General features: G+C 43.2%; 1 protein-coding gene across 9 annotated transcripts in view; it reads left to right on the plus strand.

Moving 5' to 3' along the window:
- F13A1 (coagulation factor XIII A chain) overlaps nucleotides 1-27525 on the plus strand; it is a 280265-nt gene that overhangs the window by 200909 nt on the left and 51831 nt on the right. For 2 of the 9 annotated variants that reach the window (XM_051610969.1, XM_051610972.1), the window contains exons 2-5: nucleotides 9459-9900; nucleotides 10505-10571; nucleotides 20168-20319; nucleotides 25974-26162. In XM_051610969.1, coding sequence (XP_051466929.1) covers nucleotides 20169-20319; nucleotides 25974-26162 — 340 coding nt within the window. In that variant the 5' untranslated portion in view covers nucleotides 9459-9900; nucleotides 10505-10571; nucleotide 20168. Of the gene's footprint in view, nucleotides 1-6107; nucleotides 6140-9458; nucleotides 9901-10265; nucleotides 10313-10504; nucleotides 10572-15994; nucleotides 16032-18338; nucleotides 18447-18920; nucleotides 18929-19044; nucleotides 19187-20167; nucleotides 20320-25973; nucleotides 26163-27525 lie in introns of those variants that run through there. The other 7 variants (XM_051610971.1, XM_051610973.1, XM_051610970.1 and 4 more) reach the window with 7 other exon arrangements.

A 27525-nucleotide genomic window follows, 5' to 3' on the forward strand; every position in this document is an offset into this window, starting at 1 on the left:
CTGAAGTTCTGAGAGACTGGAAATAAGATGAAATGTGGCACAGAATGTTGAAATTGTAGAGAATACACCAAGAACTTCTGGAACATTTTACACTTCAAAAATATGTACCTGTGTGTTGTGAACTCCTTCCTAATTGTTATAGGACTTGCCTCAAAAAGTCTGTCAGAAATGCTAGGGGATCAATGCACTAATTTCTTTTTAGATCAGAATTTGACAGTAGAGCAAACCCAACAGAAAGGTCCCCAGGATTGTTTTATAGACATAGTGGTCACACAATGCAGCACACTGGTTCCATAGGTATAATTCAGGTGTCTCCAGATCTGGTTCAAATGTCCAAAGGCTGTCTGAGGTTGGAAATGGCAATGACAGATTTTGTGCCAGAGCAGGTATTAGCTGTATCTCAAGTACTATGACTAACTCAAGAGAAATGCAGTCTTCTGGCCAGAACCAGTCCAGATCAAACTTATACTTCTGAGTGCTCTGCTGGTGGGGAAACCCAGAGCCTGCATCTGTGAAACCCTGGTGAGAGTTTCATAAACTCTGTTTTACACCTCTCCTCTCTGGATCGAATAGCCTCGTTCTATGTCACAACCAACAGACCACAGAATAGAAAGACAGAGATGATAGTTCCCTCTCTGTCACCTGGAAGCTGTCTATCTGGCCTTTTCAAAGATATGCTTCCTGCCTTTCTTATGGCCAAATTACACTAAAGAGAGGTGCAGGAGAGTGGAAGGGAGCCACTGAGATGGGGTAACTTTCTCTTGAAATAGTGTGATTATGTTGTGTTACAGTCAGACTTTGTCATGGAAAATTAGCCTTGAAGAGGAGCTTAAGAGATCATTAAACTATCTTTCCTTCTGAAGCCAGGTGCAACTGTATCAACATAATCCCTGACAGTTAAGTGTCTTACTTCTTCTTAAAGGTGTCCAGAGATGGAGGCTTTAAGATGAGGGCCTGAAAGATTAAATAAGCATTAACAAGCTGTAGCAATGAACAGCTGCAATTACTAGAATTAAGCCTGTATTGTAAGGAGCTGGAAAGATTAATAATAATTTAAAATCATCAGTGTGTAGGCTAATTAGCCAAGCTGCAAAGCTAATTCAAAATTAAGCTCTGGAGAAGAGTGAGACATGAAATATCTTGGTCCTGCTTCCCACCCCCCACCCCTCCAGTTGAGTGCTTTCTTAAGTATGGTTATATTTTGTTGTAGTGGGGAAGGGGGGAGGAATGCAATCAGAATTGAAGGCATTCAGTGTGGTTTTGTCCATGAGTTACCTTTTGCTTTCTTTTCACGTGGGGTCGAGGTGAGCAGGTGGTGTGTGGTAAGGCAGTAACTAGTTACGGCTCTCTAACTTCTTACCTGCCATGACTTAGGAGCTGCTAAGCTTCCCTCTATGGGTTTGCAAAACTGCTGCTGAAAATCTGTATTTTTTCCTAACTTGAGCCTGTCAGGTTTAAATATCTGGCCAACAGTTTTTGTCTCTTTTGTGCTTCCTATGGCCTTCTTTTAGGATCCTTTCTCTGCAGAATTGCTGAGGGATGTATGGGGAAAACTATCTGTGAACTGTAGTCTTGATTTCAGAATTGGGTCCTGAGTTATAGTTTGAGAATTTGATCCTTAAAACTAAACTCTCAGCAGGAATAATTGAAATTGCTAGGTAATATGTTTTTTAGAAAATATTTTTGGTTGGGTTTTTTTGTTTGTTTGTTTTTGTTTGTTTTTTTTTACCTGGACAACAACTTCTCAAGCTCTGTAGGGATTGGATTCCAAGCCCAGTTACAGCCAAAGGAGACTATTGTCTGTACTTCAGCAAGGCTGGGATTTGGGCATAAGTTAGACTTGCTTTATAGTGCAGACTTCTTTCTGTCATGTACCTTCATGTTTCTCTGATATTTTGCTCCAGAGCCAATGTAGTTAAGGCTACAGGGTTTTGAGCTGAGTGCATCCCTTACAGATATAAATCCCTTTTCTAAAATGGGAAAAAGAGAAGTACATTGTGACTGACAGCTCAATCTGAGCTTTGCATCTAAGCAAAACTCCAGTCCGCGTACAAGGCAGGAAGTGAATTGCAGAGCTTCAGAAATAGCACAGAAACCTACATTCTGCTGGCAAATGCACCATTCATAGCTCCCACAGGGGCTGTAGCTCAGGCCCCTGCAACAAAGGAAGCAATCTGGGTGTGGAATAACACGTAAAACGTTATGTTATGATACACACTCACAATAAGGCTACTTTACAGCAGGCAGGAATTCTTCTAATTGCTTGGAATAAGTGTTGAAAGGTTGCCTTCATGCTGAGAGTTTGCATGGGAATGGAGCTGAGTGTGGCAGAACAGGACTTTGGAGGTTCAGTCTGGTCCCATGAAGCTGCAGTTAGGTCAGGCTTGGTGCATGCTAAAGGGAGGTGAGCCAAAACCCAGCACCTTTGGCTGAGCATGGGAAGCAACACCTGGCATTTGTAGCTAATGAGAGGTGTCAAAGTAGCTCTAGGCAGCTGGGTTCCATCCAACAGTCGTCTTTGCTGTGGTGGTGTTTCTCGTACAATGGGACTGGCTTTAAGTTACAGTGGGTCTGTGGAGTGAAACCTGACTCTTTAAAATTACCTCCAAAAGGGGTTCAGCTGACCCCACATGCTTTTTCCCAGCTCCCAGAGTTGTTGCTTCCTTCCTTTGCTAAATTCTATCATTTGTAAAGTATGGTGTGGGCAAGACTACACATGTACACAAGATGCGCAAATAAATGCATGCCTGAAGATTACACTGGTAGCTGTGGCATGGAAAGGGCCCAGGTGAAAGCAAACCAGCTGTCAAATCCTGCCCTCCCCATGGCAGTATATTATTAAGATCATGGGCTGGATTCTGCTCTGCCTGCTGAGGGAATTACTGTGGAGGAGAAAACATGCTGGCTGCAGCTGCAGGAGGCTGCTGGCATCATGCAGAGGAGCACAAGGATAGTGTCCTTGTCCAGCCACTGTGTAGAGTCTGGAGTGTTCCCAAGAAATCATGCAGAGTGCAGTCTAGCCATGTGTATGGGTCATCCTGGTCCAATGTCTTCAGGGATCAGTGGGAAGGCAGAGTCCAAGTGCCCTCATTGGGTTGCTGACAGCAGGAAAGGATTGGAGGGCTGTTAGCCGTGTCCTAATTCCATCAGGGTGGCATAGGTTCTTTTTTTGCAGCTCTTATGCAGCTTGCTGCATCAAAAAGCTGCTGAATCTACCAGAGCCTCTCTAGAGTGTTAAGACCACAGAGGATTGTATTGGTTTTTGGAAGGCACGAGTTTCTAGCACTAGCTGCAAACTAGCAGATGAAATCTTAAAAATCTTGACATTTCTAGAGAAGCAATGAGGAACGAAAGATACAGACACATTCATGCTGTGCTATTCTGTCATCATGTTTAATGGAGCTCACACTAAATGTGCTTGTGTGTGTGTGTGTCTGTGTGTAAATAAAAATATACACATCTGTTTGTTAAGCAGTTTCCCTTACTGTTCTAGGAAGTTTTCTTATTAAAATAAAGAAAATACACAGTTTTATCCTAGCTATATTTTCAACCCCATTGTAAAAGAAAAGTCTGTGGTAGCTTCTGTTAGTGCATCTGAAGAACAAATATCTGAATCTGGCTTATTCAGATATATCAAACACTTTTTTTTTTTCTTTTTTTTTTTTTTTGAATTTTCCTTCAATGATAGAAATTATAAAACTTTTTGGAATGTCACTTCATATTTGCCTGAGTGGAAAATAACAAGCCCCTTGTTCATTCCCTCCTCAAACAATAATAATCTGGAAATTGTTTTAAATGCTGGAAAACACCCACAGGAGATGCAAAATAAAGAAACAGAATTGTGAAATTTCCTGAATGATTAATCCTGGATTTTAAACTGATAAATGAGTTTTCATCTCAAACAATAATTCTGCAAAAATCCTGACTAAATGAGGCAACAGCTTTCCACTGGCCCGATTTGGTTTCTCTTAATCTATATTGCATGGTATCCTTGTCTGTGATTAATCCCATGGGAGAACTCAATGTGAAGCAGATTACGGGAAAGCAGTCTAAGAAAAGCAGTTTTGCAACTTTGAAAACACAACCATTCCCTAGATGCCCGGGTTTGCAGCGGGAAAAAGAGACAAGAGCAGGATGCTTGAGGACTGAACCTCCACTACATCTGCAGCTCCCTGTGTGCTGTGCACTCCTGCCATGCAGAGCTATAGGCTTGGGGTGGGGCTGGTGATACCACCCTTACTTTGGGAGAGCTGTGCCCAGGCTACAAATGGGAATAACTTGCCATCAGTTGTTTCCATCAGTAGGAGAACTTTTATACTTCTTTTCTTACTGTGCATAACAGTTTTCTCTGCCACCAACTTCATTGATCAAGGTATAAATGAAGGTAGGGAGCTGACATTTGCTGTCCTCTCAGCAGAGACAGGAATGCTGGCTCTGCAACCTCAGGAATGAAGGAAAAAAATGAAATTGCCTTGCTCCTCTTCTGCAGAGCAGTCATTAACCTTGCTAATGGGGAAGAAAGTAGCTTTTTTAAACTCTATGCCTGGGGGATTACACATGCAACTACTCTTAATGTCAGCACTGATGTTTCTGAATAAGTAGGTGCCCTCTGGAAAGCATAGCCCAGGCAAGCAGGGGCTCTGACTGTACAGATTTATCCCAAGGGGATGGAAAACCATATGAGTAACAAAATAAAGACCAAAACCAGCCCTGTTTATGACAATGGAATATCTACATGTTTTCATTTCTAAATACAAATTTCAAGGAATAGATATATATATTATGCAATGTGAAGAAAAAAAAAAAAGCTATTCACCAATGTTCTGATATTATGCCTTGATACAATGACACTTTCTAGAGCAGTCATGACTTTAAGCCATATCATGGCTAAAAATATTAAAAGAAGGATTTCCCCAGCAACAATCACATCACTTCCCTTCTGCAGGGGAAATGGAAAAATACTCAAACTTTGCCAAACTGAATAAATTATCCAGATTATCAGAACTGTAAGGAAAGTTGTTTGTAATCAGCTCTGTGTGTGTGTGCCTGTGAGTGTGCACACATGCATTAACTGGATTGCAGGCTGTGTAATATGTCTGTCGAAGTGGACAGCTGTGAAAATATGCCCAAGAGAAAAAAAATCACCGTGGTTGTACCTTAATGGGACAGCAGATACCATGTACAGTATGGTCCTTGCTGCAACACTGGGGATTCCAGTCTGGCTGCTGAGCTGCAGTCTCCTGCCTGGGGTGGTCTGGAGATGAGATGGAGGACACCAGTGCTCTCTTGGTCTTGCTTCAGTGTGGAGCTGGGAAATGGCTGGTTTGCTTACCCTAGTTGGTGAGCAGAGATGCAGTCTTAGTCCAGTCTGGCAGCTGGTTTTATGTGTTGGGTGCAGTTTGCTTTGCCAAAGAAAATCATCTCATTAGCCAGGGGAGAAGAACAGGGGTGAAAGGGTGGAGAGCAGGAGTAATGTTGTCTCTGCTTGATTTTAAGCACCTTGTGCAGGAGTCTGCACTGGAAGCTTCCACTTACCAGGCTGCCTGTATGGTCTGCAGAGAGAGGCTGGCTTTTTTACAGGTGTGGGAAACTGTAGCCCCTGGTAGCCCCCGAGTACCGGCTTGCGACATCGGGCAGCCTAAGGAAAGGATATGACTTAGAATACTGTTAATGATGACAAGATCTTTGGCAAATCCAGGATGCATGGATGCATCAAAGTCTTCAAAATCATGCTAGGGAAGCCCAAAGGCTTTTATGCACAGGAAGGCAAGGACAGGCTTGGAGTGCAAAGGCTGTGTGTTTCCATTTCTGCTTCTCCTGCCATTAAGAAGAGCATCTGTTTAGCTGTTTGTTGCTCCTGTACTGAACCCTGGATTGCCAGCCAGCCATCAGGCTGCCATCATTTTCTGGCTTGGATTTCTAGCTAGAAACATCCCTCAGTTTTTCAGGGATCACACTTTTAAAATCAATACTGTGTGATTGGTCTGTGTCTTTAGCCTCTCATACTTTTCATACTCATAAATGTTTTGTAAAGGAAATCTGTGCTCCTGCTGAACAAATTTAAGCCTACTGATAACAGACTTGCTTCTCTTTATTTTCTTTCATGCAGGCCAGTGCAGGCTTGGGCTTGGCTACAAATGTAAGTACTGCCAGCTGTAAAATGGCCACATTTGGAGCATGTACCTATCGATGGTTCCAGTATATACTGTAAGGTTGACGCAGACTGAATTCCAGTAATCACCTGTACCTGATGGTAATGTGGCTGGAAAATAGTTAAGACGGTGCTGGCAGAAGCATATGGGGCTTTCTCCTGACTTGCAGTACACGGCATCATAGAATGCCAGGTTGGAAGGGACCTCATCTGGTCCAACTGTTCTAAGTACTACTATCGTTTATATGAGATGGCTCAGCACCCTGTCAAGCTGAGACTTAGAACTGCCCAATGTGAGGGAATCTGCCACTTCCCTTGGGAGACTATTCCAATGTTTGATGGTCCCAGGGAGCTGGGTCTCTTTAGTTTGGAGAAAAGGAGACTGAGGGGTGACCTCATCAATGTTTACAAATACGTAAAGGGTGAGTGTCAAGAAGATGGAGTTAAGCTTTTTTCAGTGATGACCAGTGATAGGACAAGGAGTAATGGATACAAATTGGAGCATAGGAGGTTTAAGGTGAATATCAGAAAAAAATTTTTTCCTGTGAGAGTGACAGAGCACTGGAACAGGCTGCCCAGAGAGGTTGTGGAGTCTCCTTCTCTGGAGACATTCAAAACCCGCCTGGACGCCTTCCTGTGTGATGTACTCTAGGTGACCCTGCTCTGGCGGGGGGGTTGGACTGGATGATCTTTCGAGGTCCCTTCCAACCCCTATGATTCTATGATTCCTCATGGTGAAAAATTTACCTTTTGTGTCCAATTGGAATCTCCCCTGGAGCCTATTACCCCTTGTCTTTTCCATGTGACTCCTTGTGAACAGGGAATCTCCATCTTCTTGGTAGCCACCCTTTAAGAACTGGAGCATTGTAATAAGGTCTCCCCAGAGCCTTCTTTTCTCAAGACTGAACAAAACATTTTCTCAGCCTCTCCTCAAAGGCTGTTCAGGGCCTTTGGGTGCCAGTAGCAGAGCAGGTACATGAGCAAGAGGAGGTTCAAGTTTGATCAAAGCTGAAGAGTCTGTGTGGCTTTCACTGCTGCTATCTCCACTTTGCAATGAAGAGCAATTTATGGCAAAATTGGTAACTCTGAAATATTTTGCTTTTCATTTTTTGAACTTTGTTTGCCAATTAATTTCAAGAACCCTATGGGCTCATCCACTCCTTGTTCACTTTTCTACCTTTTGCTATCTTCCACTTTGGTGTGACCACTGTGGCTCCAAGGTTGGCAGTCTGCTGAACTACAGAGCCTTGTCACATGGAATGTGACATCAAACCATTGCAGTGGGCAAAATCTAGCAGCAGCTGCTGGAGTTAATGAATCCTACACCACCCTGCAACAGGGATGGGAATCTCTGAGCTCAGGAGGTTCTCATGGAGGTCTGCAGCAATCTTGATATGTGAATGACCACAGGAGATGAAAGCACATCTGGATATGCTCAGGAATATATATATGCACTGCCCTTTTTTTTTTTTTTTTTTCATTATATTTAATTCAGTGCTTGCATCTTACATTTTTTTCTCCTAGTTCTTGTTAAGATTCATTAGGTTTTTTTCTGGAAAAGGAAGTAAATGAGTGATGCATATGGTTAGATGAATGTCTCTTAGCTGAATGATTCTATGATTGTGTGCTGGACCTTTAAAAATAAAGTGTTCCCCAGGCTGTAGTCTAGGAGGGATTGCTATGCATCAAGGCAAGATGGCCCTCATAGTGAGTTACACTTTCTCCTGTAGTTGTTACTTCTCTTTGTTTGTTTGGTTTAATTTGTTACAAAAGCAATCCTGATTGTAGGTGATTTTGATATAGGTGTTGAGGAAATGGAATAGGATTAGGTCTGTGGAAAAGGTCAGTGAGGAAATCCTACAGGTACAGCACATTGCTTCACCTACCATTGTATCAAAGCCAGGTCTAGTCAGGACATCTCCTCTGTAATGCTCTGGCCTACCTCTTAGAAGGACAGATTCTGAACTAGATTATAATCCAGTTTCATTTTCTTTCCCCTTCAAACTCTCTTCCCTCAAACTAAGGTGCATATATTATAACCAATACCTTGGTCTACAAATCTGGATAGATTCCTAGCTGCAAACCTCATTTCTGTGTTCCTGATAATGAGATAATATTTAAGAAGTCAAGTGTTTCTTTCATCCAGATCTACTGGATGAAAGTCTCAAAAATCAAGGATATATCTGGGTCAGATGCTTCTACTTTGTGTGTCTTTTTGTCACAGAATCAGCTTGCTTGCTTTGTCATTTGGGAATAAGAGACTCAGCAGCCTCTAAGCTGAATGTGGTCTCAGAGTGCCTTCCTGGGGGGGGCTATTTTATTCTCTCTGTTGTACCTTCCTGTCAAATGTGATGGGAAATCAATTATGAATAGGAGATGCCTAATCTCCATGGATACTTGTTCCTGCATGGTGTCAAAATCTGACTTGGCTGTTTATTTTATCATATTTTACCTATGATTAATTTACTTAGGAAGGTGAGGGGAAAGAAAGAGGCTATTTGGGGTTGAAGCAAGAAATGAGAGAAAGGAAATTCGGCAGAGGTTCTCAGCTGGAGCTGCTGGGAGGTCTCCAGAAGCCTGTCTCGTACCTGCATCCCCTGAGCTTGTCAGCTCTCATGCTTTGTTATGTGCTCACAAGAGGGTCTCAGAGGAACGCAGCTGCTCGTAGACCAAAAGGTGACCTTTTGAGTAGCCAAAGAATGATGCATTATTTAGTGCATTCCTGGCTGAAATGGAAATGAAATTATGTTGTGAGAAGAACGATTTGTTTATCCTTTCGCTTGGATGCATCATCTTTGCACTGCACAATGTTGTGGCACACACGCCCACTTTTTCTTTTGGGTAAGACTTTTGACAAGACAGGTATTGTACTCTGCAAAACACTGACTGTTAATGAGAAAGACCCTACTAGCCAAATGTAATACACTTAAATTTAGAGGTACTACATTTGCAAAAAACAGCTTTTATTCAAATAATATGTAGGAGCGAAAGCTTCATGGCGAAGTGTTTGTCTCTAGACTATCACCTGATACTGGTTAGTATCGTAACCAGGTGTTATTTCAACAGGATGTACTTCGCTTCTTTCAATTAATCATGAGTCTCTTGGAGATGCCATACCAGGACATTCATTATGGGGATGTCTAATGAATAGAGTGTTTGTAATTTGCACAGATAGAGGCTTCAGCGATTGCCTTCCAGTGATCTGTGGTAGCCAGGTACTTAGGCATTCTGCTTATCTGTTGGGTGAAAGAGGGGAGGCAGATGGGAACAATTTTTCACAATGTCTAACTTTAAGTTTTCTATGTAGTCTTCCAGACAGAGATTCAAAGAACCTGAGGCTGGAGCCTACCTCTCCTGCTGACTGTGAATGAAGACTGCAATATGCTCTGATGCAAGTCCATCTGCTCTTGAACTTTACAAATACCTTTAAAAAGATCTATCTAGTAGTGTTTTTCCTTCAAAGTTTCCAACACTGTTCCTGAAGACTTGAAAGGGGTATTATTCACGTGTTTTAGATGAAGACAGCTGAATTATCCATGTGTTTCTGTTGATGATAATTGAATTGTCAAGATAACAACTGTTTTGAGAATGGCCAGTTTTCTCCAAGAGATGAGCACGTGGATGGACCTGCGGGAAGATCCAGTGCTCATCAGGGATTTCACAGAGCACAACAGGCCCTGAAATGTAGGAAGGAGACGAAATTTGCACAAATGAAGAGGAACCCAGCAGTAAAAATTCTCCCTAAAATTGTAAGTATTTGCTTCTATAGGATTATTTTTGTTAGTAGATGGGGTAAGGCAAGTAAACAGGGATTCTGTAAATGACAAGAGTTTCAGTTGCCTATTTGATATTGTATTAGGTGTTAAACAGCACAGGATGGCAAAAAGTTACCACCTTTCTACTCAGAAGATAAACTGCCTTTAAAATGAAAGGAATGAAACCCAATGCTATGATTCTAGGATCCCAGTTAATTAAAACAGAGATGACCAGAGAAGCAGAAACACCCAAGCAGCTTTCAAGCCATATTTCTGCCATGTTCTTATTGACTGCAAGCCCTTATTTGCAATCAGTGTTTGCTCATCCTATTGCAGCACCCTGCAAACCAGCCTCCACCAAAGGACTCAGCAGATGTGGTCTGAGAGAAGAGCTGAGCACAAGCTGGTGAGCATTTACTGCAGGGAGCTCTAAGTGCTGTGGGATTTAGTCAAACAGCAAAGCACAAGCTTCTACTATGACTCATCTGGTGTAAAACTAGTGCTAAGTCTTGAACGTAATTAAGACAACATTATTACAGTGAGATAGCACTTCTTTTTTTGGCTTGGTTAAAATCTTGAAAAGGTGTCATGTTTTCAGCCTTCAGAGCTGTGAAGAAGATGAAGAGTTCTGATGAGAGTTCATTCTAAAAGATATCATGGCTACGGTGAGTTTAGATCATAATTTGTGTTATTCCTGAAGCTCTGCATGTGCATTTCAGTCGCCTTCTGAAAGGCTGTGTTTTTTGTGAGAATAAACACAACCTTAAAGTAGCATTCATTAGGTAAGACTTGCAGCAGTGGCCTCTGTAGACATTCCAAGGGTTTGCTGATTTTTATGCCCACAAATCACATATTCTATTTTGAGCCACGTTTCTTAAAGAGGTCCTATTGGTATTTTAAGTAATAGACAAAAATAATTGTATTTACCACTGAATACAATAGAAAATGTTGGAAACAGTGGTGTCAGAGAGCTATAGATGCAACACTTGAACATAGACTATCAGCAGGTATGGGACAGAAGTATTAGTCAGCCAGTGTTCCTACTAGTGGGAACAGTTAAACAAGTAGGCCATTATAATTTGCCTACTTGCCCCAACCTTTTCTTTCAGGGGTCCACAAATCAACTTTGCATTTTATGAATGCATGTTCTTGATTAAATTCATTCAGCTTATTGGTTGCTCAATAGCCATCTATTCAATTTACTTGCTTTTCATTATCCTGAAGCAGTAACTGCTCTTTATGGTGTCATGATACTTTTTCTGTTCATTGATTAGCTGTCCAACTTGCAAGCAAGAGGTGGGAAATCAGAATGTAAGATGGTGACATGGACTATTTTAAGGCACAGGACTTTCAATGAATCCATTTCCAACTGTGTATTCCAGTGGATACCTTTGAAGCATGTTTATGCTCCAACTTGAAAATGTGTTAGCTACTTCTTCAACCTAAGGTTACCACCACTTTTCTTCTAATTTCCTAATGTGCCTCTTGTACCCCATTTTCATGTTCATCTCCAAGGAATTATCCAAGTAAATTACAGTGACTACAGAGTTCCAGAAGGAATTCCAGGAGAGAAAGGTACTTGGGCCAAGACATCTGAGCCACAGCCAGTGAGCCCCTTCTTTTTGTACAAATTGAACAAACTGTAGGTTTTTATAAGTCTGAAGATTAAAAATTCCAAGGTCCTCCCTGAGAAAATGATAATTTAATATAAAAGCTAGATCAATTCCCATTTTGTTTGCACTGCTGTTTTCTGGATGAGTTTCCAATCTATTAGTGAAGCAGCAAATGCTCCCCCAGCAACCAACCATTGATGTTTTGAAAGGAAATCAAAAGCAGTGTAAGGCTGTTGAAGAAAATGTCTTGAAAGGACAAGAGTGAAAGACCATACCATTCCTATGATAGCTGCAAAAGTTTGTAAAGATTAAAGCTGAGAGAGAGAGGGGGGCCAGAGAGAGATCAAGGAGTCAAGTAAAAGATACCTGTCTGCAGAGCTTTGTGCTAGAATGCCTTCTTGCAGGCTCCTAGCCTCAAACTTTGTAGAGGTTGATCTGTTAGGAGCACACAACCAGAGGTGGAATTGCAGGAGAGGATGGATAAACTTCAAATGGAGAGGGCACCTGTTGACCGTGGTTATTGCCTTGGACTTTGCATGGCTCTGGCTGGATTTACACAGCTTCTGGACATGACAGAGAAACACTCTGCACACCTCTTCTTCATAACACAGGATTTTAACGTTAGGTGAGCAGCCAGGGCCCTTGCTGTGGGTGTGTGCTGGAGCTCCACTCCTGATGCAGTATCTCTCAGGTGATCTGACCTTTATCTTTACTACAACCAGAGCTCAGTTCAAGCACAAAGGGGAAAGTATTTGTATCCCATTGTGCACATTGACAATAATTTTGTGGATGCTGCACAGCGCTAGAGAAAGAGACAGGTATGTGCAGTCTTTAGAAGGCATTAATTCTTTCTTAGGTTCTTCTTTCTTGAGCCACACTTCAAAAGGTTACAGTGGGAATAGCAAAGGAGAGAACTTGCAGACTTCACAAAAATCAAAGCCTACAGCTTGTGCTGGATGGGTATATTTGGCACACATCTGTGATTATGAAATTACTTTTAAATTGCTTTTGAACTTCAGCTGGATAATGATTCATCCTTTCAATTTCCTTTCCCCTTCCTGAACATCCACCATTAACTAACCAACCAGTTGTGATGTTTTGCAATCCACATTTGAACCTACTTCTCAAAACATGGCATACTTCCTTAAATAAGCAATTACTGAGATAATTTCCACAAAGATAAGGTCAGTCTTGGGACTGAAAGATGGATCAACAACTCACTTAGGCAACCATCTTTGAAGTGAGTCAAGAAGCAGTTGCACTAGAGACTTGTTAAACTGCAACATCATGTTGCAGAAATGCAACATCAAGAGGCAGTTTAAGTGTTTCCGTACAAACAGATATTGTGCAGCCTTGATTTGGTTGAGCTGAGCCCATATAAAGGATTTAGGCATATGCATATGCCTAAAGATGGAATTACTTATACAACTGAAGTTAAGATGTGTTTTGTTGTGTATGGGCCTACACACTACATCTGTGTTTGTATTAAGAGGAAAAGCTGTTCTACAAGACATTCGAGCATTTTTAAATGTATTTTTGTTCTGAGCTGGAACAGGAAGTTTTACCCTGAAATGAAATTTAGGAAATCTTTAATTCCAGAAATCTTGTCATTTAGCATACTTTAAACATTGTGTGTCAGTAATGTTGAAACGCTTTGTGACATTAAGATTGAAACATTGCATGTCCACATATGCTACTAAATTAATTAGAAACAACTGTCAACTAAGCTTGCTGGGTTTGTCTGGGTTGTGTACCACACACCCCCTGGATGCAGGAAGAGCTCTGGTCTAATCTAGCTTCGTGGCTGAGCTTTTTGCTCCATGAGAACTGTTGTTCCACCTAGCGCTAAAACAAGGATATTCATCTGTGCGTGATGAAGAGCTAGACCTACTAAACCCTGCTCAGCCCAAATGGCTTTGTGCAGGGACATCTCAAGTGTCTTGAACCAGGTCTTTTGTTTGACACAAGCGATTCAGGGACACAGGATACAGACCCTGTGCTTGTAGGTGTTTTGAATCTTCCTTGGCTTATCAGTTCTGGCCTGGATGTATCCAAGATGACTCCACACTGTCCTGGAGCCATGGTATTTGGGCATAGCACAAATGGGTGACCATCATTTTCATGTGATGCTGTATGTGACAAGTGAACCCCTCTGGAGCTGAGCAGTAGAGCTCTGCAGCCTGTCTGGGTGCAGGACTGAGCTGCAGCTACTTAAACTCAGCCTGGGTCTTTGCAGAAACTTTAAGGTTCTCTTCCCTGAGCTCCTCAAGCCTGTCCTGTCATAGTCATCCCAGTATCTGGGTACTGCAAACTTGAAATTTAAAAATAACCAAATCAAAGCTAAGCATGTTTTGGTAACTTTTTACTATTTTACCATAATCAATTGTAATTTTCTTGAAACTGTTTCAGTGTTGTGGAATCAGTATTCACTAAAAGAAACCTAATGCATTGGAAAAAATTCAAGCAGCTCTGTGACTACACAGCAAGAATGATAGACAAAGTCTTACCAGGCTGAATATACTATTTGCTCTGCCCATCTTTAGATACAATGGCTGTTCAAAAAGGAATAGGTATCCGTCAATAGAATCCTGGAAGGGGATCATACAAATTATCTCTTTCCCCTGCTCTTCGAGTTACAGTCACTCTTCTCCAGACTCATTGCCTGAAGGACCAAGTAAGGTTGATCCCCATGCCAAGTGCTTCTCTTTGGGTACGTGGGGTTAAGAAGACAAAATGGTACTGAAGTGATTGCTTTAGAAAAATCTTTCTTTGGCCCAAACATATTGCACATGTGTTGAAATTTATTGAGACAAATGTTTTACCTAAAGTGTTTTTTCCTTCTTAAGTCTGTGGCTAGTTATAGCTTTGCTTTTATGTCCTGTCCTTGCTTTTGGGGTTGTAAGAAAAATCTAAGGTCCACAGCCTTTGTGTCTCTGTAAGCTTCTGGGTCAGCTGGCCACAGCAGAGAAGTTTTCAAGTCCCATTTTGGACAGATGTTCTTTCATCCTTTAAGACCTTAACTCCAGAAAAGCACACACCAGTGAACTTAGCTGGAGCCTGTGAATATTGTGTCTTATGAAAGATCCCTTTGCCCTACCTTGGCTTCTCTCTTTCTGTAAGAAACTTGGGCTGCCCCTACTACCCAACTGAATGTTTTGGATTCAAATGTCAGTTAAGAATAGGAGTGGGAACCTAAATTGTGTGTTCATAACAGACAATACAATGGGTTTCTTATTTTGTTACATTTACTACACGTATAGTTGTATTTCTGCCTGAGGAAGCAAGATGCCTTCATAGATGAGTACAGAGAGATGCATGTGTTTTCCCAAACCTAAACTCATAAGCTTGAACATACCTTATTCTAATCTGACACTTATTGTAAGAAATGTATTTTACATAATTGGCAGTGGCAGCCACATATTCTGAGGGAAAAAAGTTTATTGAGCTGTTACTGTGTATCACTGATAGTGATTTGCAGCAGTGTCTTCCATTAAAGGATAATTTAGCACTTGAAAGCCAGGCCTCAAAACCAAAATAAAATCCTTTTCTTTTTCCATGCCTAGGGTGGGATTCATCTCACCTCACTGTAGACATCGACAGTGTAGACACATATGGCAAGACCCATTACCCCAAGCTCCCTTTGCAGTCAGTACAACGAACAAGCACTTTTAGGCCATGATTCATCTGACCTATTTACATGTCTGCTGTAGGAGGAGATGAATCACTGCCGAGACTAGATGAGTGAGGAGGATAAAGGGAGCCTAAGATGGCCAGCTCAGATGTAGATGCTAATACAGATCTACAGTTTGAATTTAGACTTGCAGTTTGGAATGACAATTTTTCGGAGAAGACTTAAAATTTTCCTAGTAAAATGTGTGTACGAATACATTTATCTATATATATATGTATATGTTTTTTTATTCCTGTAACAGAAACATTTGCAACAATATCTTTTGAAAACTGGCCCTATATCCTCTTCTCCAAATGTTCCACCATCTGAAGAGCTGCCATTTTCTCTCTCTCTGCCTCTGCCCCTCTTTCACACATACAAACATGTGTACACATGCTATGTTTCAGAGCTGGGCCTTGAGAATTGTTGGCATTAATTCAAAATATACTCCTCTGTGTGTGTTAGACATAGACAGATACATTCGCTCATTTTGTTTTTTAAAAAACCCAAAGCAAAATATGCCAACAAGACCACGAAATGAACACTTCTGAATTTGCTTCTGTTTAAAAATAACGTTTTTAAATTCGTATTTTCTGCTTGAATCTGTCCTACTCTGCCTGCAGCTTTGGTGAGGCAGGACATTGTAGGAAGATGAACATCAGTTTCAGGGAGACAAGTCGTGATGCAGAGGGAGAGGGAAGACAGACTTGATCATCTAAGAAAGGGTGCAAGTTCCCAAGTGCAGCTGAGAGAAGACAAGAGAGACATAATCTACGATTCTGTGCAGAAGGTCAAAGCTGAAGGAGTCTGGTTTATGGGGAGTGAGGATGATGCCTTTGCAGGTATGCTTGTGTGTGTACTGTAGCATAATGTCCCAGAGCATCTGAACACCCATCATCTGGACTGAATATGGCGTGAGGGTAATATTTTTAAAAAGGAAGAAAGCAAGTCACCCTTTTGCAGAGCTTTGCAGTGCTCAGCTGCTGCGGAGGAATGCTTGGTGGAGCTACAGTAGCAGTAGGCAAAACATCCCTCCCATCCAGCCGCTGGCACACCACACAGCAGTCACATAAATATGTGAGCACCTGGTTAATCTGTTTGCTTGCGACAGATCTTGGCATGCCCTCTCCTCTGGCTGTAAAGCTTTACTGACTAGTGCTTCACAGGATTTATTTTTTTTTCCCTACAAACTCTTGTCTGGCATAGGAGGACTTGGAACAGAGAGACACTGGCTCTGGCAGCAACAGGAAACTGCATTTTGGATAACCCTTTACAGTGCAGGCTTTGCAACCATTTAAGGGCTTTTCTGTGGGGATCAGGAGGAAGTGCTGTCCGTTATCCCAAGTCTGTTGCAGAGGGAAGGGTGCCTGTGGCTGCAAAGGCCTTTGGCAAAGGCCAAGAGGATCTGCAGGCTGCCTCTGAGAAACAGGCACAGGCTCACAGTTCCTTACAGGGTGCTGTGAAGAAGCGGCTTTAGGAAGAGAGTGCTCTTTCACTGGCCATCCCAGTGCATCATTCATTAAATATAAGGCCCTACAGGAAAACCAGAGCTTTGTGTTCTTCATGCCCTCTCCTGGATCAGCCCTGACATCGTAGTTTCGAACCATGGAAGTTAAATTAAGGTCAGTGCAGTCTAATAGGCAAGGGAAAGCAAATGTGAACAAGTCAAGGTAATGAGAAAATACTTGCCATCGAGAGCTGTCATAAGCACGAATTTACATCACTCCCTACAAAATAAATAAATTACAGCCTGTGGAACGTTACTCTTCATGGATGCAAAGCTTTGCTCATGCCACTACCAATAAAAATGTTGGCCTCCCTGCTTTTCACGCAATCAATGGCTTCTACCAAAAGCCCCAGAGGGACGTGCATGGGCACGGAGAGACATCTGCAGCCACTGCCTGTTTGGCTGGAGTGGGATCTGTTCAGCTGCATCCCCCTGCTCCTCTCTGTGCTCTGGCAGAAAGTGTTTCTCCCAGCTCTGGCAGCACCACAGCCGCTTTGGGAAGCACACGACTTCCTCAGGAGACAGCATTTCTTATTTGTGCTGCAGGCCTTCAGCAGGCATGGCACTGAGGCAATATTTATATCAGCTTTTGTAGCATCAGCGCAGCAGCTGCAATCTTGGGAACTGAAGTGCTGGCTGGAAGTGGAAAGAGAGGCACAAAGCATACCATGCCACATTGAAATCAGGGTGGAAGGAAGGAAAAGGAATAACAAGGAAAATCAGCAACCAGCCTCCTCCCCCAGAAAGCTTGTTGTCTTCCTGGGTGCCAGGGGTGCTGCTTGCCCTCCAGATGGTTACCGCAGGGCCCATCTGTCTAGAAAAGTGAGTCAATGGAAATTGCAGCTCAGGATGCCAACGATGGGACTGGATCTCTCCCCATGGGGTGCCTGTGCTCCTTGGGGAGCAGGACAGAGGCACGGGAGTCCCCGGGCAAGTTGGCTTTCCCAGCCACGTGCCCAACAGCCTGCTGGCAGAGGAAGGAGAGAGCTCCAGCCCTTTGCCCCTGTGCAGCGCGGTGCAGCACCTCTGTGTGGGTGGGGAGGCTGCCTCCAAAACCACTGCAGCCTGGTGCCATGCTGCGGTCATCGGCCCTGGGATGCTCCGTAACCCAGCTGCAGGGCCGTGCTGGTGCAGCCACACTGTTTCCCTGTCCACAGCTGGCACCTCTGCCCCAGGCTCTGCAGATGTCCTGGCTTGGGTGGAGCGACTTTGCTGTGGCTGTGGCCTCTCCTGGGAAATCCCCAAAGGACTGGGATGAGGGTGGCCTGTCTTCCAGATGATTTACTTGCTGCTTTCCATCACAAGAATATGACACGATTGTCTCCTCTTCTGCCTCCTGGCTTGATTTCAAAGGTTTTAAGCAAGCCAGCAGAGGTTTGAGGCTTCACTGGTGTTACAGGCCTGGAAGCCATGGCTGGCTGAAAGAGAGTGGAGTCCACTGTGTCTCCTCACTCTTTCATGCACCCTGCAACTAAGGCAAGTAAGTGCCCATGGCTGGTCCCACATATGTAAGAGGGGCTCTTCACTGCCCATGCATGCTCTTAGTGGGTGACTTGCACCTCTGCTGCCAAACAGCAGCTGCTGGCAGGACAGAGGGACCAAACTTTTCCCTGCACACTGTTTTTTATCCACAGAAGTCCACCGGTTTTTGAAGATATGTCTGACGGAGGAGTTGTCACACAGTCGCCAGTTATGTTAGAGCTTAGTGGAATTGAACAAAGTTGCTGTGGAGCTAAAACATTTCCACCAGGTACTGCCTCAGACACTGGTTGTTGGATGATACACATTTTGTCATGACCAAAAGCTGAAGGTTATTTGCCCCAAACAGAGCTGTGTGGTGCAAAATACCTTAACTCTCCTGAACTGCACACGGCCTCAAGAAAAAGGTCCTCTCCATTGGGCCACCAGTGAGCTCTCTGCGTCCATGTTCCCCACAGTCCTCTGAAAGGACTGCCGTGAGGCACCAGGCAGAGGAGCCACCACTGAATCTATCTGGGAGTACTCTGAAAACCAACACCTGCAGTTGCGTAGAAGACACCTGGAGACAGAGACGCTATTCAAGATGGGCAACATGATGTGCATGGCTTCTTGGGCCATGTTCCTCAGGAAATCCCCTCCAGTGTCCCACTTTATATGCCCTTGTGCCATGAACAGCTCTAGTCCCTCTCCCTGACGACTGAAACTTCAATGCCTAAGCTGTTTTCTTAGTCCAGGCACCCTGCAATGTTCCTGGTGAGTGGGTTTGGGGTGAGACAGGCAGGGAGAGGGAGGGAGTAAGCAATGACATGCCAGCAGATCCTCAGAGGTGGAGGGGGGGAGGGCTTGGCAACTCTTTCAGCACTGTCCTATTGCAACAGGAGGGAGGAGGATATACAGAGGTTACTTAAAAGCCCCCAACTTGTTTCAGGCTTCTATTGCACTACAGAAATTCTGCAAGGAATTCTGCAAGGTAGAAGGAAAAAAAAAAAATAAAGACTATCTGAAAAGAAGGTACCCTTGCTAACTAAAAAACTTCCTTTAAAAGCTTACTGCTATTAAATAATTGCTAGATTTTGAACTGCTGTTTTCAGGAGCTTTGGGAAAAAGTAATGTTCTCAGCCATGAATATTTTCTTAGAAGTTTGGCATGGCTTTTTCATTGCTGCATGCTTACACTGAAACAGATGTGAAAGCAGTTTTGACTTGCTCAAAGAGAAGTCTCTGATCAGCCTACATCTGAGATTTCCCTTAAGGTCATTAGTGGGAGAGAAATAAGTGGATAAGTGCTTTTTATATTTTCTCCTTTTCTTTTCTTTTCTTTTTTTTTTTCCCTCTCCCTTTTTCCCCCCAATCTCTCTTTCCCCCAGTTCCCTTCTCACAGTTTCTCAAAAGTGGATTTTCTAGATGCAGGAGTTGGCCCTTTAGATATTGGGTGTTTGTGGGCATAGGGACAAAAATACAATTCTCAAGTAATCACCTACAGACTGCTGTAGGATGTAGTGCTTGGGATGATTGCAGTATAACTTAGAATGTAATTTTTATTAGGGGGAGGTGGTGTGTGATGCAGTTTCTGGAAATATAATTTGCTGTTTTGGATTCAATCAATTCTATTCAATGCTGTTTTGGAGGGTGGGAGAGTGAATGATTTTCTAGTTCTTTAACCTGAAACTCCCTGATGTTTTTAATGCCCTGTTTCTCCTAGGATAATACTTCTGTGTTAGACTTCCCTCTCTTTCTATCGCCCCCCTTCTTCTCTTATTCATGTGTTTTGACAAACACAAAATGCCTTCCAATCCTTAGAGAGCTGTATTCCATCATTACACTGATGTTTTCTGCTTCTCAGTTTTTATGTATGTGAGGCTAAAAATATGTAGCTCTCTGGCACCCCACACTGTTTCTGGTTTCTCCCATCTTACATGTGCCACACAGGCTTTGCTTTTTCCTTGGGCTCTTTCTGTCTTTCATGGTCTTATATAAAATATTTTTACTACAGGATGTCTGAAACAACAACCACCAATGAAGAGAACAGGAAACCTCCTCTGAATGGGAGACGAGCCCTTCCATCAAGCAACTCCAATGATGAAGAAAATGAGGTCCCTGAAATGGAGGCTTTTGGATTGATACCTAGAGGATTTAATCCAAAAGGTACAGTGCACAATTAAGACATGAGTCTATTTTTACATCTTCCATACTCACCTCTGGCCAGATTTGTGAATTAAAACCAGACCACTTTTCTCCTTATGTGTTTTGTTATCAGATAGCTTTTCTTGCTGCTCATTAAAAACTTGTTAAAAAACCACCATGTGCATAGAAATGTTACTGCAGGTTACAGGTAGGAAAAGTTAGTAGGGAAGAAGCTGAGTGGCCAGTTTTCAGCTTCAGTCGTGGGAGTGGTTAAGAAAAGGCAAGAAAGGGTTTTCCCAGTTTGATCACAACCACGCTTTAGGACCTGTTGGCTTCAGGCATGACTGTGGCAGGACTGGGTTGAAGGGGGCAGGAGGAGCTTCCCCTCTTCATGGCCTTGCTGGTTTGTATGGCTTTAAACTGACTGTGAAACTACTGCAAAATGCCATCTGGCAGGGAAAACTTTTGCTAGATGCTCAGCTCACTAATAAAAATGAATGCAAAACTGAAAGGAATCTCCATATTTTGAATTATTCTATTATGAAAACTGTTCCAATTGTTTGGCTGGGGTGACTAAACAATATCATGGCAGAGGATGGGCAAATCACACCACATTCTCAATGCCAAGTCTTTGGGGTGAACCTGAAAAATATTAGGTAAGATTTGGTTTAAAAGGAGTCAGGATTGGCTCCTGCATGAGTTCCCAACCAAATGACATTACTTTTTTTGGCCTATTTAAAGTGAACAGCAGAATGCGTTGAATGTGGCAACTCAGGGTAGCCAGATGTAATAATGTTTGTATGGAACTTTTCATCCAGGGTTGAAAGAGTGTTTAATAAATGTGAACAAGCAGTAATTACTGCATTATACAAATTGAGAAGCAGGCAAAGAGATTTTAAGTGGCAAGCTCAGATTTTTATTGCAAAGCATTATTTCCGTAATCCTCATCATGTGCCTTAACCACATGTCCCTCCCATTTTAACACACACGCATTTATTTGAAAAACATTTATTTTTTAAAATGCCTGAGCAAACAAAATGGCATGTTAGGGCTGTAGAAACCTTGCTTGAACCTTTTCGAGCAACCCTGTAGCTCTGGGGAAAGTCTGTGTTTAAACTGTCAAACGTAGTGCGATACAGGTCTTGACTAGATACCGTTTCAAACCCAGTGTGCTCTCAGAAGCTGGAGATGTGTAAGGGTGTGGGATACTTTAGAAGGAATGAAGTCTGTAGCTTAAGCCCACCAGTACCAGGAGAAAGTTTCCTATTGCTTTTAATGTATTTCACATCAGGCTCCGAATGAAGTGTGGTGCTGGTGGGCGAGAGCTTCTTACTTTTCAGAAATGTGATGGAAGCTTAGGAATGTCAGGTTAAGTGAGTTGAGGCAGGAACACAACATATGCTTACGGTGATGCTGCTGGTGAGAAAAACAGCCCTTGACCAAAGCAAGAGTTTGTGTGGCCATAGGATAAAACTGGCTATGGGACTGGTATGGTTGAAAACTAAATTTGTGCATAACAGCAAAACTCTATGGCTGGGTGATCTCTGCTGTGCCGTTCAGCTCTGCAATGTTTGTAGCAACAACATGCAAGGGGTGACCTGAAGGGAAGGGACTGCGGCACTGCTTCAGTGCACATCAGCTGTGATCTCAGCCTGTGGCACCAGCTGATGTCAGTGTGGTCCCTGAACACACTGTTTTGGGGTAGGAGGCTTAAGTCACCTGTCAGACCACGTTAAAGGTTTATAGCCCAAAGGACTTACATTCAGGAGCTGAGCCTCCCCTGAGCCCTCACAGTGTTGTGCTTGGGGGATGAAGTGAGAGTCTGAGGCAGGCAGAGCAGGAGTGGCAGAGTGTGGCAGGGCTCTTGTGCTGCAAGCATGTCCTTGCAGAGGACTGCCCACGCCACCTCTCCCCCTTCTCCCGCACACCTCTCTACTTCTGGGTTGTCCAAATGTGGTTTTGTAGTGGGTCCGGCATTTCATTCACTGAACACACTGAAAAGAACATGCAAATGCTTTTATCCATGTTGTTGCAACTGAGTTGTTTTTCTAGCCTTTGGGGTAGATTGGGTCACCTGCAATAGACATCTAAATGTCAGTGTCCTCACATCAGACCAGAGCTGTACTGTGAGGGGAGATGAGGGCACAGCAGTCTGGAGAGGCAGTGGGTGGCACTTCCAGTGTGATCTGTACGTTTCTCTCAGCTACACTGGTGGCAGCAACTGGCCATAATAAGAGCCAACATACCAGGCTCACATCATATAGGTGCCTAAATTTAACTGAATCTTGCCCTTGATCTATGCAGTGTAGGTGTCTACAGCTGAGCTAGTCACTCTCATTTCCCTTGACAGCCAACAGAGAGAAACAGACATTTTTAGGGTGTGATTCATTTGACCTATTTTAGCTACTACTCTAGGATGAGGTAAAACTCTCTGCTTGACTAGCTCTCTGCTGACATCCACTTCTACTCCACTGAAGCACAGCTGGTGTGAGCTGCCTCCCTAGCCTGGTCAGTGGGATGCCTGCTGCAGGAGATGTTCAGTGAGGAGGACACACGGCCCTTGAGTGCTTCTTCAGCAAGAAGCCTGTGTCTCTGTGAACATGCCTGTGCCACATCCTCCACCTGGCTCTTCCTAGCCAGCTCATCTCACCACCATGTGTTATGAGTGGGCCTGGTGCTTGCAGCCACTTGGTGGGAGGACACAGCCCTGCCGCCCACGGTCTGCAAGCTCCCCACACACCCTCCTTTGCAAAGTTTGGAAACGTGCCAGGGATTTTTGCTTCCCCAGTTAGCAGATGGACACCTCCTTTGGAAACTCACGCTATTCCATTCGTAATCCAGAGCCCTTTCTGCTCCTGCAAGAAAGCCTGATGTTTGAAGGCTATTCTTGTTATTAAAAAAAGCAGCTCAAGCTGTTGTTCATTTATTTCCATGCAATTTCCATGCAATATTGTTGCAAAAGCTTTAAGAAAGCATCAGACTGCTGCCTCTCATGTAGGCTATGGGCAAACCATCAAATGGATCTGACTTCAAAGGAGTCCTGGATGGCCACCTGTCCCTCACCAACAAATGACTGTGCAGCAATGTCAGAACCCTTGCTTTTTTTTTTGCACATCCCATTACCCTGCTTGTGTTTTGCCCTCTGTGATTGCCATTACTGTAATTAACACAGGTTCAGTCACATGTTATATTAATTTGGCAAACTCAATGTACATTTAAGACTGAGAGTTAAATGTGTTTTCTGCAGCTATGTGTGGCTATGTTTTGACAGGAGCCATGTAAAGTCCTGAGAAGAACTGAAGCAGACACTCACCTGGTGGCCCAGAGTGGCTTAATTTTACAGTTCCTTGGAGGGGTTAACAGGCAAAGAAAAGGCTGGGTCACTGTTGCCTTTGATTTCAGAACTCAAGATGAAAACACAACAAACTCTTGCCTCGTTTGAAGGAAGGAAAAGCTGAGCTAAGCTTACTGATAACTTCGCCCCTCACAGAGCCGCAAGATACGCAGCTCTTTTACATGCCCCCTGGGAGGGGTTGGGAGAGATCGTGGAAGAGACTCTTCCCTGCCGCTGCTTTAGCCTCCTCCAGGATGTTCCTTCCTCTTGTAATTTAATTGTGAGTTTTGTCATTATTGTGAGGGAGCCTTGGTAATTTTTACAGGGAGGGAAAGAGAGACAAACCCCACTTCATGGAGGGGCAATGAGAATGATTTTTGAGCAAAACACACTTAATGCTTCACACAAAACCATCTCTGTAACTTCAGCCCATGCTAGAACCGGTGTGGGTCTTACAGAAGTTACTCCAGAAGCTTGATGAATTGAGTGGAGAATAACAAAAACAGTGCCATGGGACTTCAAGCTTGCTTCAGCATTGAACAGGGTTATACCAACTTCCAGAAGATTAGGATTAGCAGCAAGTGGATGGTTTTGGGTTCCCTTTTCCAGGGCTTTTCCATGAAAGGATCCTTGTCTTGCCATGTCCTCCAGCAGTTTCCTTTTCTTCTGTTTTCCTTTTCTTCTGTTTCCCGAAGATTAGGGCTAGGCAGCTGATGGTGTTAATGCACAAGCAGGACCTGTTCCTACCACCTTAGTTTCCCCTTCTCCTGTTAGCTGCTGCCCAGAGCCCAGGCTGGGTGGCTTGGCCAGGGCAGAAGGACCATGATGGCATCCAGGGGAGTTGCCGCCTGAGGGGCTCTGCTGATGTCTTGAGCTCATCCTTGCAGAAGGGCAGGGCTAATGCAGTCTGGAGGCTACACACCCAAAAGGGAGCTGTTCTGGTGCTTGTCCAGAGCTGGTCACTATGCAGGATCTCCCTGCCTTCAAGGAACAGCAGTGTGAAAAGCTATTGTCTGAGTTTCTGTGAAATGGGCTGCATCCAGCCCTCAGTAACTTGAATATCCAACTCATTGGCTGAATGCATCATTCCTGCTCATAGTGTACTCAGTAGCAGCCAAATTACCCACCATCATGAGTACACACAGCTCCACCAGCTGCTGTAAATGTGCACCTCTTTTTGCCAGGCATGTGTTTGGCTCTGTCATTGCCAGTAAAAAATGCAGAAATTAACTAGTTTCTAACTGTCAGCACCTGGAAAGACAAGCTGAGAGCCACAAATCAAGCTTTACTCTTCTGCCTCTCTCATGGTGGTGAGCAGTAATGGTCCTCCTGGCAGAGTTTTGGTGATTATCTGCCCAAGCATGTAAGTAAAAGAATGATGTCCAGTTTGTTTTCATGTAATTGTTTGTTGTGTGAGAAGAATCCCATTGTGAAGTTTCCCGATATGGTACAATCATGTAGCTTATGGTGCCTGCCTGTGGTGCACTGCGAGTGCCTTTTGCTATCCCAGTGCCACCCCACACTGGCCATTAGCTGAGCAGACTAAATTCTAGCAGTGGTAGGCTACAACCCTTTAGACAGCTTTAACTTGAAGAAAGCAAAGCTTTGCCTGTGCATGTTATAGATACCTAGTGCTGTTTGCCTGTAACTCTAACCTATAATTACATACTGTAATGTTATATTTAGTTTTCATAAGAAGACACTAATAGCCGTGGAGGTGTACTGAGAAGCTGAGTCTAGACACATACAGTACAACAAAATCTTATTTAATACAGACAATCCAAGCTCTCAGCTGAATGTAAGATCATTAGCTGCCTCCCAGGCTCTTCAGCACTCAGTAGTAGCACTTTGCAAACATTTATGTATTTAAGTGTCACAAAACCCCTGTGAATCTGCATTTTACAAATGGACGTCTGCAAGAAGGGAGACATGAGGCCACAGATATCAAAGGCCCACTGATTGCACTGGTGAACTTGTGACAGAGAGGCCAAGACTTGGAGAAAGCAGATGCCAAAGGAAAGATGGAGCCAAACTCTACCTGGGGACATTCAGCTTTCCACTCATAGGAGCTTTCCCTTTCTGAAATAGCTTTTGCCATTCACTAGAAACCTTGCAACCTCTGTAAAAATGGGAGGTAGACAGAAAAGTGTCAGTCCGTAAGTCCCTGCTCAGTTGTGAAGATGTAAGCCCCAAACAGATCCAGCATGCTCCCTTGCACAGTACTCCTTGATGAGGCAAAGCTGGGGAAAGGGAGGACGGGGCCTCTTATGATGTTGATACCAGTATTGACATTCCAACATACTGACTCTTTCCCTCTTTGCTCATTTCTGTGTCTCTCCAGATTACCTGCGTGTTGTGGACATTAATATGTTCAAGGAGCCCCATGAGATTAACAAGCAGCAGCACCACACTGACAAGTATTACAGCCCCAAGCTGATAGTGCGTCGGGGACAGCCTTTCCAAATCCAGATTGACTTCAACCGACCCTACAAGCCAGAGACAGACCAATTCTGGCTGGAGTATTTGATAGGTAAGTGCCTGGCAAAGATTGTGTCACATCAGCAAAGTAAGTTTGAAGAGTACCTTGTAAACAGGAACACAGCAGTACTTAATAGTTGGGTCTTTTCCCATTACAATTGATAAACCATAAAAACAGGCTTAACCATAGGCGAAGAAGTTCTTTTCTAAACAGGGTCTGAATCCTTACTTGAGAAATTCAGCAGAATTGCTTGTAAGAGAAGCAGTATTTGGGGCTTTCTGTTTAGCAAGAAGCTGTACTTCACTGAGCTTTCATGGTTATCTCTGGTTAATGCTGTAAGGCAATGCTGAAAGGTAGATGGAATGGGAAACACCTTTGACTAGTGTTTATGAAATGCAAGGAGGAGAAATCTATTGTTTAAGGTGGGAGAGATTACTATGTATGAACTGGGGTATCAAAATGTTGAGTGCAAAAGGGGGAGAACTTACACAGATGGAAATATTACAGAGTGGAAGAGCAGGAGGCCTTGCAACATTGAAGTCTGCTTTTACATCCAATCTGGTTCCAAGGGATAAGGTTCAGAGATTGTAGCTTTGGACCAGAGACTTACTCAGGGCCACATCATAGGCTTTCTTGAGCAAAAAAACATTGTTCCTCCCTGTGAGAGTTCTTCATCAGAGACCAAGGTCTTAATGTACTTGTTGACTTACTGATAGTACAGGACTAGTAGAAGGCCATGACCTTGCTAGAGAAGGGGAAAAGCAAACACAAAGTGGGGCTTCCTGCTGTGCTCCAAAGATGGCCCCAGTGAACACTGCTCCCCACATCACAACTCTGGGAAAGCCCTGGCTTCATCTAGAGTGATCTGAGAGTTTCTGTGTTAAGACATCAATGTTCCCCTTATAAACTCTTTAAAGTAGGTTTGAATTGATGTTTTAATTTACTTTCCTGAGAGATGCAGTCCCAAAATTTGTAACATTGATTTTTTCCACTGTTGAATTATGATGTGACCATTTATTAGATTTGTTGCCTTTTAAAGCTAGATGGACGTTTATCTCTTAAACATATGTGCAGTGAAAAGGTTACTGTCTGCACATTTTTTTTTCATGGGTCTCTTCTTTCTAATTTAAATTAGGGTTGAGAGGCATGTTATGACAGTCCAGTGAATGATTGGCTGAACAGCCACAAGTGCCTTTAAAAATTTAATATGCATAAATATCATTAGTTCTTTTGGGATTTAATTAAATTCATGACTGTTCCCTTAATCTTTATATGTTTAAAACAAACAGCTGTAGTAAGAAGAAGTGGAAGATGGAACATTTGTTTTTTATTGCATTGTGTGCAGCCTGCATTTGTTTTAATCTATGTTGGAAGAAGAAATGTAACACTTCTTTTGATGTTGTACAGTCCACTT

This window comes from Apus apus, chromosome 2 (assembly GCF_020740795.1).
Source record: "Apus apus isolate bApuApu2 chromosome 2, bApuApu2.pri.cur, whole genome shotgun sequence".
Taxonomy (NCBI): Eukaryota; Metazoa; Chordata; class Aves; order Apodiformes; family Apodidae; genus Apus; species Apus apus.